The sequence below is a fragment of the Bos mutus genome, chromosome 10 (genome assembly GCF_027580195.1).
Source record: "Bos mutus isolate GX-2022 chromosome 10, NWIPB_WYAK_1.1, whole genome shotgun sequence".
NCBI classification, from domain to species: Eukaryota; Metazoa; Chordata; class Mammalia; order Artiodactyla; family Bovidae; genus Bos; species Bos mutus.
Window position 1 is genome coordinate 1,983,435 of NC_091626.1, and position 16,825 is coordinate 2,000,259.

Below are 16,825 nucleotides of genomic sequence, written 5' to 3' on the forward strand. Positions count from 1 at the left end.
AAGAGCAAATAATAAGTATATAAATAAAGTAATTTCAAACAATATTAAATGATAATGGTTTACTGTGGGAGAGCCTATCTAGATAAGGGATAATGATGATGGCTTTAATAATGAGAAAGAGGCATCCATATGAAGTATTGGGAGGGAGACTGTCATGTGCAGGAGGAAACTGTTCAAGTGGAAAGTTTCCCTGATAGTAATGTGCTTGATATGTTCAAGGGACAGGAATGAATCAGTGCATTTGAGCACTGTGAGGATGAGAATGGTCACAGATGAGCCTTATGGGGGTAGACAGATGCCAGATCATGTAGAGTTTTAAGGGTCTTAGTAAGGAAATGAGGGTATTTTAGAGTTGCAGTGGGGACTGATAACAGTGCTTTGTGTAGGGATGTTATCCTACTTGGCTTGTACAGTTTTCTCTCTGTCTGTAGGCATTGGTTCCAGGAGGCCTTGAGGATACAAAAATCCAAGTCCCTTATATAAAATGGCAGTGAGTGAAAGTTGTTCAGCCGTGTTTGGCTCTTTGTGACCCCATGGACTATACAGTCCTGGAATTCTCCAGGTCAGAATACTGGAGTGGGTAGCCTTTCCCTTCTCCAGGGGATCTTCCCAATCCAGGGATTCAATCCAGGTCTCTTGCATTGCAGGCTGATTCCTTACCAGCTGAGCCAAAAAGGATGTCCAACGATACTGGAGAGGGTAGCCTATCCCTTCTCCAGGGGATCTTTCGGACACAGCAATCAAACCAGGGTCTCCTGCATTGCAGGCAGATTCTTTACCAACTTGAGCTATAAGGGAAGCCTTTAAAATAATAGTAGTATTTGCATATAACCTATACACATCCTGTTATATACTTAGAATCATCTCTAAATCACATACAATACCTAATAGGATATAAATACTGTGTACATAGTTGCAATTCATAGTAAATTCAAGCTTTGCTCTTTGGAACTTTCTGAATTGAAAAAAAATTTTTGGTTTAGTGGTTGGTTGAAACAGTGGATAAGGAACTCAAAGATACTGAGAACCAAGATCTTTTCAATGTGTTTTTAAAAAGATCATTCTAGTTGCTTTCTGGATAATGGATAATAGGAAGACCAGAGTGGAAGCAGTGTGGCTGGGTTTAGGTTTGTGTTAGTGTAACTGTATAAATGTAAACGGACATTCTCATAATCTTCCTTGACTTCGCAGCCTGAAGGTTCCATCTTCCTATTCCATTACCTCACATAGCACTTACAACTACCATTTAATCATTTTTTTGGTTAGTGCCTGTTTTTCCCGTCTAGGGTTGCCAAATAAGGCCGCTCAGTTGAATTTGCATTTCAGATATTGAGTAATTCTTTACTCCTAGTATTCTTGTGTTCTCAATTGTGTCCAACTAAACACTAGCTGGCCAGGCTCCTTTGTCCCCGGAATTCTACAGGCAAGAATACTGTACTGGGTAGACATTCCCTTCCCCAGAGTATCTTCCCAAGCCAGAAATCAAACCCCCTGCATCCCAGGTAGATTCTTTATTGTCTGAGCCATTAGGGAAGCCCAGGGAGTTCTTCAGTCTGTGTGCTTCCACATATTGCATGGGAAAGCCCTATACTAAAATTTTGTTCTTTATCTGACATTCAAATAAACGGGGCATCTTGTATTTTTATTTACTAAATCTGGCAACACTACCCCCAATAGAACGCAAACTCCTTGAGGGCAGGAACTCCTTCTGTCCGGTTTCCCAATGTATATCTAGGACACAGAGTAAGAGCCCACACATGCTTATTGGATGAGTTAACAAAGGATTTAACCACATAGCGATCGAATAAGGGCCCCTCGGTGAGGGTGTAGCTGAAGACCGGAGACAACGGGGAGAAACACAGCTGTCGAGCTGGAGACTGGGGTGCAGCGCCCCCAGGCCTGGGCGGCCTGCGCGCTGAGGTCACGGGCGCCGGCTCCGGTGACGTCATCACGGCCGCGCTGTTCGCCGGGCTGGAGCTTCACTGGCGCCGGCACTTCGCCGGCTGTTGTGGAGACCGAGGGCTTTCTGGTGCTCCCTGCGCAGTGCAGGCCGCCTGTGAATACGTCCGGCCCCAGCCAGCGCCCGAGAGGCCCAGGCTCGCGGTCGTTGGCTGTCAGCCGGCAGGCCTGGCCGCTCTATCGCGGGGAGAACGTCTCCTCAGGGCCATGTCTAGGCCGAGCAGCGTCTCCCCGCGGCCCCCGGCTCCCGGTGGGGGCGGAGGCGGCCCCGCGCCCTGTTGCCCTGGGGGCGGCGGCCGTGCCAAGGGGCTGAAGGACATTCGTATAGACGAGGAGGTGAAGATCGCAGTCAATATCGCTCTGGAGCGCTTCCGCTATGGGGACCAGAGAGGTGAGGTTCCTGACAGGGACCCCGCCGGCTGCCCCACCTCCCGGAAGCCCGGCCCCTCGGTGGGCAGGGGCTGCCTCACGCGTGGGAGGGAAGACGGCCCGGCCCGGGCGGGGGGCAGAGGCCGGCGTGGTCGCCCTCTCCTGGGCTGCGAGGAGCCGCAGAGTCCTGCGGGTCAGCCAAGTTTCGGGACCCTTCGTGGGGTCCGAAAACGAAAAAATCAGGTTGCTCCGTAGCAGGAGGCATTTCTTTCCCTAGGGAGAGGCCTTCCGGTAGCTTTGCCACAACTTTTAGGTGTTGTTTAGCCCCTGCTTTTTTTTCTTTTTTCTAAATCGAGGTAGGTTTAGCACCCCACTCCAGTACTCTTGCCTGGAAAATCCCGTGGACGGAGGAGCCCGGTAGGCTGCAGTCCATGGGGTCGCAAAGAGTCGGACACGACTGCGCGACTTCACTTTCACTTTTCACTTTCATGCGTTGAAGAAGGAAATGGAAACCCACTTCAGTGTTCTTGCCTGGAGAATCCCAGGGACGGGGTAGCCTGGTGGGCTGCCGTCTATGGGGTCGCACAGAGTCGGACACGACTGAAGCGACGCAGCAGCAGCAGCAGCAGCAGCAGCAGGTTTAGTTTGAGTTAAGGAAGTAGAGAAGCGGAAGGAAACCGTTCAGATAAATGAAGTGGCAACATGCAGTCCTTTGCTTAAATCCTGGAAGCATCACTCTATTAAATAGTTTTTAAAAAAGGAGTTAAACTCCTGGTAGACAAAGCATCTTCCACACCTCTTAAGGTTAGAAAGCGACTTGAGTCACACAGCGCAGAATCAGCAGTCGACCTGTGATCAGTACAGCATATATTAAGTGCTCATTCTGATTTGGTGGTCTAAATACAAGACCCCCTTACTCCGGAAGCTTAATTAAAAGCGTCTTAAAAAAAAAAAGAAGAAGAAGAAAACAGATATGAAGCCCCAGAAATATGCAACGTATCCAGTCTGAGATAGTAAAATATGAATTCTGTGCAGTTTTGAAGGCAAAGACAATGGAATCTGATGCTGAGCGTTCAAAATTCTTGAGCATACCTCATCATTGAAGGAAATAAGCATTTTGTTAATAAACAAGAAGTAAGTTAAGATAGTAAACTTCGTCAGTTTTTATAGGAGCTCAAGATTTCAGCACAAGTAAGAGTAGTAATCTTTGGTGAACATCAGAGTCCTTTATCATATTTAGGTTTAAGTGTTACTGATACCAGAATTCTGGTAGACATTAAGTGGTTAATTAGTACAGGTATATCTGATTATTACACTTTATTGTACTTTGCAGATTTTTTAAATAGTTTTTTCTTTTTTAAACAGTTGAAGGTTTGTGACAATTCTCTGTTGTCGAATGATGGTTAGCATATTTTATCAATAAAGTATTTTTAAATTACTGTGTATACATTGTTTTTTAATACATAATGCTATTGCACATTTAATAGACTATAGTGTTCAGTTCAGTTCAGTCGCTCAGTCGTGTCCAACTCCTTGCGACCCCATGAATCGCAGCACGCCAGGCCTCCCTGTCCATCACCAACTCCCGGAGTTCACTCAAACTCACGTTCATCGAGTCAGTGATGCCATCCAGCCATCTCATCCTCTGTCGTCCCTTCTCCTCCTGCCCCCAATCCCTCCCAGCATCAGAGTCTTTTAGTGTAACCATAAATAGGGCCAGGAACAAACTAGCATAGGCCCTGGAAACCGAAAAAATTTGTATGACTTGCTTTATTATTTTTTATTATATTTGTTTTATTGCAAGAATCTGGAACCAAACCCAAAATCTCACTGAGGTATACCTGTATCGACTTTTCACATAAAATGTGGTAAATGTGATTATATGCTTATATGATTTTTTCAAATTTTATAAATATATGTGTACTGAAATACCTTGAAAGAAATTTGCCTATCAAGTAAATGATGCATTGTGGGTTTTTTTTTTTTTTTCCATATAGAAATGGAATTTCCTTCTTCTTTGACCAGTACAGAAAGAGCCTTTATTCATCGATTGAGTCAGTCTCTTGGTTTGGTTTCTAAAAGTAAAGGGTAAGCTGATAACTTTTCTCAATTAAAAAAACTTTACTGAAAAAGAGAAAGGTTTTTGACTAAATAGTTAAACCATTTTAGATTCACATCCTTAATTATATTGTATATAGAAGATCTGATTTATGTTTGTACCAAACTCAGCTCTTTGCTTTTCTTCCTATCCCCTTTTTTTGTTTTCCCTGGTTGGAGAGAGTGGGGGAAGAAGGTAAATTTTAAGATGTTAGTAAAATGGTTTAAAAGTTGAAGTTGATTGCATTCAGAAAGATATTTTCTTTTTTTATAGAAACCAAAACTCTTTTTTTTTCCTTGAAGAATGGATAACCTTAAAATAATAAATACAATTATTAACAGAACTTATCTCTTTCAAAGCTACTGTACTATAATGGTATGCTTTGGAACACATGCTTGTTGTTTTCTTTCATACCAAGTCACAAAGCTGATGATTAGAAATGATTAAATAAAATGGAACTTATGTTCACTCCTGAGTAAAGATCTTTTTTTTTTAATCTAGAATTAACTTTGTTAATTTAGCAAATTAGTCTTTCTCTCTCTCTCTCTCTCTTTTTTTTTTCTTTTGTGCCTGGTATTATGGTTCCATTATACCTATTTGAGAGGTATGAAGAAAAGGGCAAGAAACCTAGATTCTACTCCCAGTCTCTCAGTGCTTCATTGTTTAGTTTGATCATGTCCCTTAACTTTAAATGCCAGTTTTATTTTTTTTTTAATGTAAAAAAATGAAAGAGTTAATCTCTTTGTGGTAGTTGAGATTCTGTGATCCTGCAGTTTATTTTGAGCTTCTTACTTGAGTTTTAAAAACAGATTGCAGAATTACTGTGTGATAATTTACAGTTGTTTTTCTGATCACTTTTTTTTTTTTTTTTTACTATCCTTTCTTTTGAAATGAAGCTATGTGTGTTGGATTTTGTTTTTCATCTCCTTTTAGAGAGTTGAATTTACTTTGATTTGATTTTTTTTTTTTTTTTAATAACTGTTCACCTTTTGGTAAAAATACTCTTGTTAGAATACCACTTGTTTTGTGTTCTTTACTATATCCTTATGCTTTCTTAGAAATTCCAGTCAAATATTCCCATACCCCGGATTTTACCTCCTTATAATTTGTTTCATTTTTCCTGAACTGGTATCACTATGTTTTGGTTCTAAGAGCACACTTTTCTGAGTCTTTAATTTGTTCATGAATAAAACAAAATTGTTTCCTATTCCTCTTAGTCCAAGTTAGATAAAATGAAACTTACAAAGTAAATTTGTTAAAACCTTGTAGAGAGAATAGATATAAAGTATAAGAAAGCAGGTTTTCCAAGTACAGTCTTGTGATTGCTGAAGGTGCTGCTTAATAGGTATCCAAGTATTTTGCTTAGGCTTCCCAGATGGCTCAGTGGTAAAGAATCTGCCTGCCAATGCAGGATATACAGGAGGTGCTGTTTCGATCCCTGGCATGGGAAGATCCCCTGGAGGAGGAAATGACAACCCACTCCAGCATTCTTGCCTGAGAAATCCTCTAGACAGTGGAGCCTGGTGGGACATGGAGTCACAATAGTCCAACATAATTTAACGACTGAGCACACACACATGCAGGCACGCATGCAAGTATTTTTCTCACCCTACAACAAGACCTCCCTTTCAGATTTTAATTATTGCCTCCCTTACCTTTTGCCCTAGAAGATTGAATGCTGCACTCCCCCTCTCTTCCCCTAGCTAAAATAAGAAAATTGGGTTAAAAGTGAGGAAGCCTGTTAGTGAAGTTTTGGAAATCCATTAAAACCCTGTGATGTACAGAAATAATAGTAACAGTAGCTAACATTTATTAAGTGCTCTTGTGTGACAGGCATTGTGCTAGGTGCTTTAAGTAAATTATCATTTGATCCTCAACATTCTTGTATGGTAGGTTCTACTTTTTTAATACCTGGTTCCTATATAACAGATGAGGCAAGTCAAGCTTGGAGATATTAGTTTTCCCAAGTTCACACAGCTAGCAAGTGGCAGAGCCAACAATCAAACATAGTTAGTGTTTAGCTAATTAATTTTTGTTGTTTGTAGTGAATTCATAGCAATGTTTTAGGAACTATGAGTAGTTAAGAGAGAAATATTAGATAATGCTCATTTCTAAGTTGTTTATAGTCCATTAAGTCACAAAAAGAAAAAAAAATTGTCACAAACATAGTGAGCATGACATGGAAATAATTGTGTTTAGTGACAAAATTAACTCAGTTTATTATTTCTGAGCTAATCATAAAAAGTACAGATTTGTGTGGTATAAATTTCAATAAATTTGTATATTTATATTGCAGTATTGAAGATAAAATGGTTTGGAGTTAGGTCTTTGCATCTGTCTGCCTGTGCTTAGTCGCTCAGTGGTGTCTGACTCTGCCACCCGTTGGACTGTAGCCCACCAGGCTCCTCTCTCCATGGGATTTTCCAGGCAAGAATACTGGAGTGGGTTGCCATTTCCCACTCCAGGGGATCTTCCTGACATAGGGATTGAACTGGCGTCTCCTGTGTCTCCTGCACTGCAGGTGGATTCTTTACCTGCTGAGCCATTGGGGAAGCCCCTCTATCTGCCTAGTGCAAGTACAGATTAAAGGGAAATGAAATTAAGTATTTGCTAGACATTAAACAAATGTGTATTATCTTTGTGAAGTGAAGTGAAAATCGCTCAGTTGTGCTTGACTCTTTGCGACCCCATGGACTATACAGTCCATGAAATTCTCCAGGCCAGAGTACTGGAGTGGGTAGCCTGTCCCTTCTCCAGGGGATCATCCCAACCCGGGAATCGAACCAAGGTCTCCTGCATTGCAGGTGGGTTCTTTACCAACTGAGCTATGAGGGAAGACTTTGAATCTTTGTATAGAGACATTAATTCCTTGGTGGCTGAGAACTTTTAAGTAGTGATTTCAGATTTTGGCTCTTCAGCAGATTTGTAAACTGTTCTCAGGTTTGTAAAGTGGGAAATAGCTGTATGGTTGTATTTGAGGTAAATTATTCAGTAACATTCTATGTAAATGCAACATTTATGTCATGGTCCATGTGCGTGTTGGAAAAGAATTTCTAGACATGAGACAGAATGAGAGGGAAATAAAGTTTATTAGAGTGGAGGATGCTGTTAGAACAGCGGGATGGCCCAAGGGAGAATGGACATTGAACAGGTCCTTGGTCTATTTTTATAACCAGGGCACAAGGAACAGAATAGGGGTCTTGCAGGGAGAAGGGGAGACAGGTTATACTGCTCAGGAGGACCCGAAATTCGTTAATAGTTACAACATTGTTGTGGTAGGGAAGGACAATAAGGGTCTGGTTTTTCTGTTCCTACATTCCAAGGCCCTCCTTAGTTTTATCTGCTCTTTCATCCTTGGGTCACCACAATTTATTAATATTAAAATTGTATCAAATTAGATTAGTTATATCATCATTTCTTTAAAAGGAAGAAGCTATTGAAATATCAGAACTTCATTATAACGTATGATTACTTTTCCCTTTGAAAAGTTAGAAGTTACAATGTTCTTACCTGTACTCTCAGTCCATTTATACTTAAATATGACATATGTGGCTTGCATGTTACTATATTTTTAAAACTTCTTGTGTTTTAAAAAACTTTTAAAACTTCACTTATCTAGCATCTTTTCCACATTTTGCAGGTAGTTTCTAGTTAATTTTGCTTTGTAAAGGGACTACTAGATTTTCATGGTAGTGTGTTATTCTGGAATGAAATCATGGAATGAAATTTTATTGTATTAATTTACCTAAGACCTAAGACTGCTGTATAGAATGTTTTCATCTGCACAATAACAAGTGAATATTTTGCCAAAATTTCACTAATTTTTGAATTGTATATCAGTGCTACTGTGGTGTTGAATGGTATAGGAAAAGCACTAATATTGACAAGTAGAATTTTTTACTAAAACAAAAACTAGCAAGTTGGTATTATCTTTCTGTCCACCATCTGTGTTCAAACCAAATTTAGTAAATTTTAAATGGTAGTGGCTAAGTATTCCCACTGCTTAATATGAGTTATTTTTATACATTGTTTTGTTGTCTTTTGCAACCCCATGGACTGTAGCCCACCAGGCTCCTCTGTCCATGGGATTTTCAAGGCAAGAATGCTGGAGTAGGTTGCCATTTTCTTCTCCAGGGGATCTTTCTGACCCAGGGATCAGAGTGGCATCTCCTGCATCTCCTCTTTATCACTGAGCCACCAGGGAAGCTCATTCTTATACATTAATTCTGTATGATTATTAGGCAATCTGTGTTGGGAAAGTTTCAATCTAACCTGTTAATTTAGTTGTGAGCTTACAGAGGAAAAAGTGTATTTTCCTCAACTTTGTAATCCTGGCCTCTAGCATAGTCCCTGGCATACAGTAGGTATTCAGTACATGATGAATGATTGAATAAAAGAGAATTAAAAGTAAAATCTAGAAAACTTTGCTGAGACGATTTTTGAGAAAATTAAAACATCTTGGAACTGATAGACATATTCAAGATTTTAAAATTAATGGTTCTACTGTGTCAGAGAAGTAAATTAATTTATTTTTGATCACATTGTTACTTGAAAGTGAACACAGGCCTCTTGTGTTCTAGTGACTCTTGCTCTAGTGCTCATTTCAGCACACTTCTGGCCTTCTGTAGTTAAAATTTTATGAAGTAAATGGGAGAGAAGGGGAATGAGTGACTGATGGGAAAAGAACCTACTGCGGAGAACATCTCTAGAATCCAATAATTCTGATTTACCATGGAATTGACTAAAATTTATAGATAAGATTAAATTTTAATAAGTTCATCTTTATGTCATCATTGAAGCATCACTAAGTGCTTGTTCAGGAGTAGATGATGGCATAGAAAGGTTATAATTCATTGAGGAATTTTCAGAAATTAAAAATCTTGGTAAATTGAAGACCAAGACTTCGAAGACTTAGATAGCTAAAACTGTATAGGTTAATCTTCAGTTTCATGTCATTCTATAGTGAAGGTATTGTTGAAAAAATTTTAAATCTAATGAGAATTAGAAAAATTATACATGTCCTTTTCATTGTATTTGTGGCTTTGTTGCTCATTTTTGTAAGGTGATAGTGGCATTAACAAATTGTAAAAATGTTCTTATAAAGTTTTGGTTAACTTTTTAGTATAAGAAATGATATTTTTTCCTGGCTATAATAGTTGCTTTCATTTATTATATTTAGTATGTACACAGTAACAGATACTGCCCTTTATGCATTATCTTATTTAATCATGTCAATAGTTCTTTGAGGCAGGTATCATCATCATCATCTTAGGCTCAGAGCTATTACATAATTTGCTTGTGGTCGCACAGCTAGTAAGTGGTAGAGGTAGGATTCAAATCCAAGTCCATGTGCTTTCAGAGCCTGAGCTCTTTACCAATACTACATTGTACAAGATTATAGACATGTATTATTAAATCCTTCAAGATACATCTGAGGACTTCCTTTGTGTGTGACATTGTACTTAGTACTCTTAAAGCTACAGAAGTCATCAAAAATATAATTAGGACTCATTGAAGAATCTAGTAACTTGAGAACAGTTATAAATCATCATTACCTTATAATCAAAAGCTGGAGTCGTAAACTTTGAAAGATTTCTTTTTATTTTTTTTTTCCCAGTATACATCTGAAAATGCTTATCAATAATGCTGATTTTTTTTGTTCACCCACTAAACTTGGCTTTCTTAACAGGTTTTTCATGGGAGTGTGACATTACCAGCATACTGGGAAAACACTCAGTGGGATATATTAGTCTGGATCACTGTCATAACTGGACCACTGTGGCATTTTCATTATCATTTTTAGATTCTGCTGTTCAAATTGATTTTATCCCTCTGTATATTTCCCAGCATGTATTAGTTGGTGATGTTTCATCCACCATGAAGCCTGCTAAGACAAACTTTAAGGGTAAGTAAGCCTTTTTTGCTGATTAAAATTGGATTTGCAGCATTTTGAAATTTTAATTGAAAATGGTCTTGTGGCCTCTTTAGCACTCAATTCCTCTTTACTGGATTTTTTGGAGATTTTCAGCATTTTATCTCAAAGCATTTTTATCTTTTTCAATGTTTTGCTTGAGACATGTTTTCTAAGTAGCCATACATCATATGTGAACAAATTGACTTATATAGTAAATAAATGATTTTTATTAATATTCAGAAAGGGAGCAAATAGATACCTAACTGTGAAGAAGAAAGATGGATCAGAAACAGCTCATGCAATGATGACCTGTAATTTGACTCATAATACAAAACATGCTGTTAGGAGCCTAATTCAGAGATTTCCTGTCACCAATAAAGAGCGTACTGAACTTCTGCCTAAAACAGAAAGAGGAAATGTGTTTGCTGTTGAAGCTGGTATGTATTTTCTGGGGAGATTCCTTGTTTATCCTTTTATTGAATGACTATTCTTTTTCCACTTAACATTAAAACATTTTTAACATTTTAAAACAACATTAAGTAAGATTTCTCATTGTGAATAAGTTTGTTTGAAATGATTAGAATTTGTAAAAATTTTGTAATGAAATGCAGTGTTAAGGCATGTCATTAAGTTAGACAGGGTTTTTGTTTTTGTTTCTTTTTTTTGCATGTTACAGTAATAGCTAACCATTTATTGAGCACTTATTGTGTGCTGGACAGCATAGTAAACTTGATTATAGAGCCTTATGGCAACCCTTCCAAGGTAAGAATTTCCCCTATTTCACACGTGAAGAAACTGGGCTCAGAGAAGTTTAATAATTTGTTCAAGGCCATTCAATCAGCTAGTAAACTGCAGAGCTGAGGTTTGACTCCACGATCTGGACTTTACTATTATATATTATGCTGCCATGATACACTATGAATGGAATTTTGAATTAGGGCTTCAGCTTCTGGGAAGAGATAGGACAGAATCTTCAGTATATTAACTTGCTCAGAGGTAGATAAATATATATATTTAGGTTATAAAGTGAAGTTATAATTTTACTGTTTGGAAAAATAATTTTCCTAATGAGAAGTTTATTTCTTTTATTATCTCCAATGACAGAGTTTCTATTTGTAAAGTAGGTTTGCAGAATGTAGAAAATGCATGGTCCTAGCTATCAAGGAGTTTTATTAATAAAAATACATTCACACAGAAATATTTTGTTATGTGAAGAATATAAAACACATCATGCCTTTTTTGTTCCTATCTGCTTAAATATAGATGTTGGCTAAAATGCACAATTAGGAGATTTGTTAAGCATTAAGGCCTTAAATTTACATGTTATTCTGTTTGATCACATAATCTTACATGCTGATTTCAAGAGGCGTTTTTTCTTTTTCATACGTCTTTTCATACTGCATGCAATAGACTTTACAAGTATAATGTATATTGTTTCCTACTCTAAAATTTTGTTCTAATTGATAGAAACAAGTTTGAGAATCATTTTAGGATTTTATTGGATTTTATTTTTAATGATTTTTGTTCATTTTAAAACATTATACACTAGGAATACTTCTGAGAAATTTGCCTTCTAATTGATATCAAAATGTGTAAAATGTTCTCGAAGAATATTGTGTAGGAGTAAAGCAGCTGAGGCATTGCTTGCTAATTTTATGTTGACTGAGTAGAGAAGAAACACTTAGAAGGTATTAATTACTTATGTTTTTAACTGTATTGTTGATATACATTTTTTTTTTTTCGTTCTCTTATTCATTTTCAAAGAAAATCGGGAAATGAGCAAGACAAGTGGGCGACTCAACAACGGCATACCTCAGATTCCAGTAAAAAGAGGAGAATCTGAATTTGATTCTTTCAGACAATCTCTGCCAGTGTTTGAAAAACAAGAGGAAATTGTTAAAATAATTAAGGAAAATAAAGTAGTTTTGATTGTAGGAGAAACTGGATCTGGAAAGACTACACAGGTTTGTTTCTACTTTGTTGTTTATAGAAGAAAAAATATTTTACTTCATGTGATAGTTTTGCATCAAATTATACTACATATACAAAGTAAACATAATTATAGTTTTTAAACTACTAGTTTGGCTGCAATTTAAAAATTCATGAAATCCAGCATTTGCATAGGTAATGAGAAAACAGCATCTTCTGCTCTTTTGATAAAAGTATAAATTGTTTTGAAGGGCTGATTGATCATTTTTATGAAAATTAAATTTATATACTCTTTGACTCAGCATATTTTTGTCTTTGCAAAAGTATTTGAGGATAGATGCTCACTACAGTGTTCTTTATAGCAAGCAACAACATCAATAATAACAAACCTAAAAAAGCTGGACATTACTTTATATGTAGTCATATTTGTTAAATTATTAGATGGCTTGTGCAGCTGTTAAAATAGATTAGGTGTGCAGCTGTTAAAATAGATTAGGTAGATCTGATATGTTGTTAAGTGACATCAACAGATTACAAACATTAAATATAATAATGACTTTGTGTGAATAAAAACTTGTTTATATACACAAATATTTTAAGTTGTATAAGCATATTTTCCGCCCAAAAGAGTTTATGAGAAACTTAACAGTAGTTACTTTTGTGAAGAGGACTGTTGGTAATGGTAGGGCTTGGCAAGACTTTTACCTTATTTTTTAAATCTTTTTGACCTGTTTGAATTTAATTATAGAAGAGTGTTTGCTGTCCTGGTATTAGGCTATTTCTGATTTCTTTATAATTTTCACTATTTAAAAGATTCCAACAGAATTTTATTTCATTGACTTTATAGGATATTTTGGAGAGAATTGATATTTTTGCAATATTGATTATTCCTGCCCAGGAATATGTCATATTTTTTTAGTGTATTCCCATCTTTTATGTTTTTCAGCAGTGTTTTATAATCTTTTTCATGTAAACCTTAACTGTTTCTTTATACTTTTGTTTTTAAGTGTTTTAGTTTCTCTTGTGAACAAAATCTTTCTAAATTACACTTTTTACATTGGAGAAGGCAATGGCACCCCACTCCAGTACTCTTGCCTGGAAAATCCCATGGACGGAGGAGCCTGGTAGGCTGCAGTCCATGGGGTCGCTAAGAGTCGGACCTGACTGAGCGACTTCACTTTCACTTTCACTTTCATGCATTAGAGAAGGAAATGGCAACCCACTCCAGTGTTCTTGCCTGGAGAATCCCAGGGACGGTGGAGCCTGGTGGGCTGCTGTCTATGGGGTCCCACAGAGTCAGACACAACTGAAGCAGCTTAGAAGTAGCAGCAGCAGCAGCAGCTGATTATTAGCAGTTAACATGAAAAGTGTGTGTGTGTTTTTTTTAATGTTTGGACCTGTTACATAAGTTTTTTAGTTCTAATGATTTTTCAGTTGACATGGATTTTCTGGATATACAGTTATGTCATCTTATAGTACTTTAAAATTTCTTTCAGATTCCTCAGTTCCTTTTAGATGATTGCTTTAAAAATGGTATTCCCTGCCGTATATTTTGTACTCAACCAAGACGCTTAGCAGCTATTGCTGTGGCTGAAAGAGTTGCTGCAGAAAGGAGAGAAAGGATTGGTCAAACAATTGGATATCAGATCCGTTTAGAAAGCAGGTAAAGACAATTCACCTGTTACCTTTTATCATTCTTAGAAAAGACTAAATATTTGCATTTCACTAAACATAGAGAATATGTTTGGAGAAGGCACTGGCGACCCACTCCAGTACTCTTGCCTGGAAACTTCCATGGATGGAGAAGCCTGGTAGGCTGCAGTCCATGGGATCGCTGAGTTGAACACGACTGAGCGATTTCACTTTCACTTTTCACTTTCATGCATTGGAGAAAGAAATGGCAACCCACTCCAGTGTTCTTGCCTGGAGAATCCCAGGGATGGGAAAGCCTGGTCGGCTGCTGTCTGTGGGGTCACACAGAGTCGGACATGACTGACGTGACTTAGCAGCCAGCAGAGAATGTGTTAGTTGAAAAATGAGGTGGTCATTTTGCTTCAGGTAAGTGCGAACAGAACATTGAGGTCATGTCTAAACTTACTGAGGTTTTCAATAAATAAATAGTTTGAAAAGAAATCCTCTTTCATAGTTTAATGATAAAGTGCAAGTTGTACCATCTCTTTGAGCCTGAGCTTCCTCATCTGTAGTGTGCGGTTATTGAAAGCATCTAGAGCACAAGTTTGATGTGAAGTTTACAAAAGCACTCAATAAGTGCTAGTGACTGAATTATTGTTACTGATAATAGTAGTACTTAGTAGTGCCTGCTTGACAAGTAGTACTGTTTCTTTGCTCATAATTATTTTGGTATAATGATTCAAAAAGCTGATCTCATTTATGATATAATCTTATCCTCAAGTTAAAAATGTTTCAGATCTTAAAAACTATCTCTTTGGACTCTTTAACAAAATAATTAATAAAAGGCTGTTAGTAATAATTTGTGATATTATCAAACATAAAATATGTATTTCATATAACTTTGTTAACAAAGCATGTATACCAGTACACTAAATGTATATATGTACCAATACACTACATGTATACCAGCAAACTAAAATGGACTGGAATGGGTGAATTTAACTCAGATGACCATTATATCTACTACGGTGGGCAAGAATCCCTTAGAAGAAATGGAGTAGCCATCATAGTCAACAAAAGAGTCCAAAATGCAGTAATGGATGCAATCTCAAAAATGACAAAAAAATCTCTCTTCATTTCCAAGGCAAACCATTCAGTATCCCGGTAATCCAAGTCTATGACCTGACCAGTAATGCTGAAGAAACTGAAGTTGAATGGTTCTATGAAGACCTACAAGACCTTCTAGAACTAACACCCAAAAAAGATGTTCTTTTCATTATAGGGGACTGGAATGCAAAAGTAGAAAGTCAAGAAACACCTGGAGTAACAGGCAAATTTGGCCTTGGAATACAGAATGAAGCAGGGCAAAGGCTAATAGAGTTTTGCCAAGAGAACATACTGCCCATAGCAAAAACCCTCTTCCAACAACACAAGAGAAGACTCTACACATGGGCATCACGAGATGGCCAACACTGAAATCAGATTGATTATATTCTTTGCAGCCAAAGATGGAGATGCTCTATACAGTCAGCAAAAACAAGACCAGGAGCTGACTGTGGCTCAGATCATGAACTCCTTATTGCCAAATTCAGACGTAAATTGAAGAAAGTAGGGAAAACCCTAGACCATTCAGGTATGACCTAAATCAAATCCCTTACAGTTATACAGTGGAAGTGATAAATAGATTTAAGGGACTTGATCTGATAGAGTGCATGAAGAACTATGGACAGAGGTTTGTGACATTGTACAGGAGACAGGGATCAAGACCATCCCCAAGAAAAAGAAATGCAAAAAAGCAAAATGGCTGTCTGAGGAGGCCTTGCAAATAGCTGTGAATAGAAGAGAAGTGAAAGGAAAAGGAGAAAAGGGAAGATATACCCATTTGAATGCAGAGTTCCAAAGAATAGCAAGGAGAGATAAAGCCTTCCTCAGTGATAAGTGCAAAGAATAGAGGAAAACAATAGAATGGTAAAGACTAGAGATCTCTTCAAGAAAATTAGAGATACCAACGGAACATTTCAGGCAAAAATGAGCTCAATAAAGGACAGAAACGTTATGGACCTAACAGAAGATATTAAGAAGAGGTGCCAAGAATACACAGAACTGTACAAAAAGATCTTCATGTCCCAGATAATCACAATGGTGTGATCACTCACCTAGAGCCAGACATCCTGGAATATGAAGTCAAGTGGGCTTTAAGCAACATCCCTCTGAACAAAGCTAGTGGAGGTAATGGAATTCCAGTTGAGGTATTTCAAGTCCTAAAAGATGATGCTGTGAAAGTGCTGCATTCAATATGCCAGCAAATTTGGAAAACACAGCAGTGGACACAGGACTGAAAAGGTCAGTTTCCATTCCAATCCCAAAGAAAGGCAATGCCAAAGAATGCTCAAGCTACCGCACAATTGCACTCATCTCACACTCTAGTAAAGTAATGCTCAAAATTCTCCAAGCCAGGCTTTAGCAATACGTGAACTGTGAACTTCCAGATGTTCAAGCTGGATTTAGAAATGGCAGAGGAACCAGAGATCAAATTGCCAACATCTGCTGGATCATGGAAAAAGCAAGAGAGTTCAAGAACAACATCTATTTCTGCTTTATTGACTATGCCAAAGCCTTTGACTATGTGGATCACAATAATCTGTGGAAAATTCTGAAAGAGATGGGAATACCAGACCACCTGACCTGCCTCTTGAGACATCTGTATATAGGTCAGGAAGCAACAGTTAGAACTGGACATGGAACAACAGACTTCCCTTTCCAAATAGGAAAAGGAGTATGTCAAGGTTGTATATTGTCACCCTGCTTATTTAACTTATATGCAGAGTACATCATGAGAAACGCTGGGCTGGAAGAAGCACAAGCTGGAATCAAGATGGCCAGGGGAAATATCAATAACCTCGGATATGCAGATGACACCACCG

The 16,825-nt window shown here is 37.8% G+C and overlaps 1 protein-coding gene across 2 annotated transcripts in view; it reads left to right on the top strand.

Annotated features, from left to right (window-relative positions):
- The first annotated feature begins 1,939 nt into the window (after window positions 1-1,939).
- YTHDC2 (YTH N6-methyladenosine RNA binding protein C2) overlaps window positions 1,940-16,825 on the top strand; it is a 73,677-nt gene continuing 58,791 nt past the window's right edge. The window contains exons 1-5 of one of the 2 annotated variants that reach the window (XM_005902709.3): window positions 1,940-2,350; window positions 4,326-4,416; window positions 10,581-10,777; window positions 12,105-12,304; window positions 13,766-13,932. In XM_005902709.3, coding sequence (XP_005902771.1) covers window positions 2,167-2,350; window positions 4,326-4,416; window positions 10,581-10,777; window positions 12,105-12,304; window positions 13,766-13,932 — 839 coding nt within the window. In that variant the 5' untranslated portion in view covers window positions 1,940-2,166. The remainder of the gene's footprint in view (window positions 2,351-4,325; window positions 4,417-10,580; window positions 10,778-12,104; window positions 12,305-13,765; window positions 13,933-16,825) is intronic. The other variant, XM_070377190.1, reaches the window with a different exon arrangement.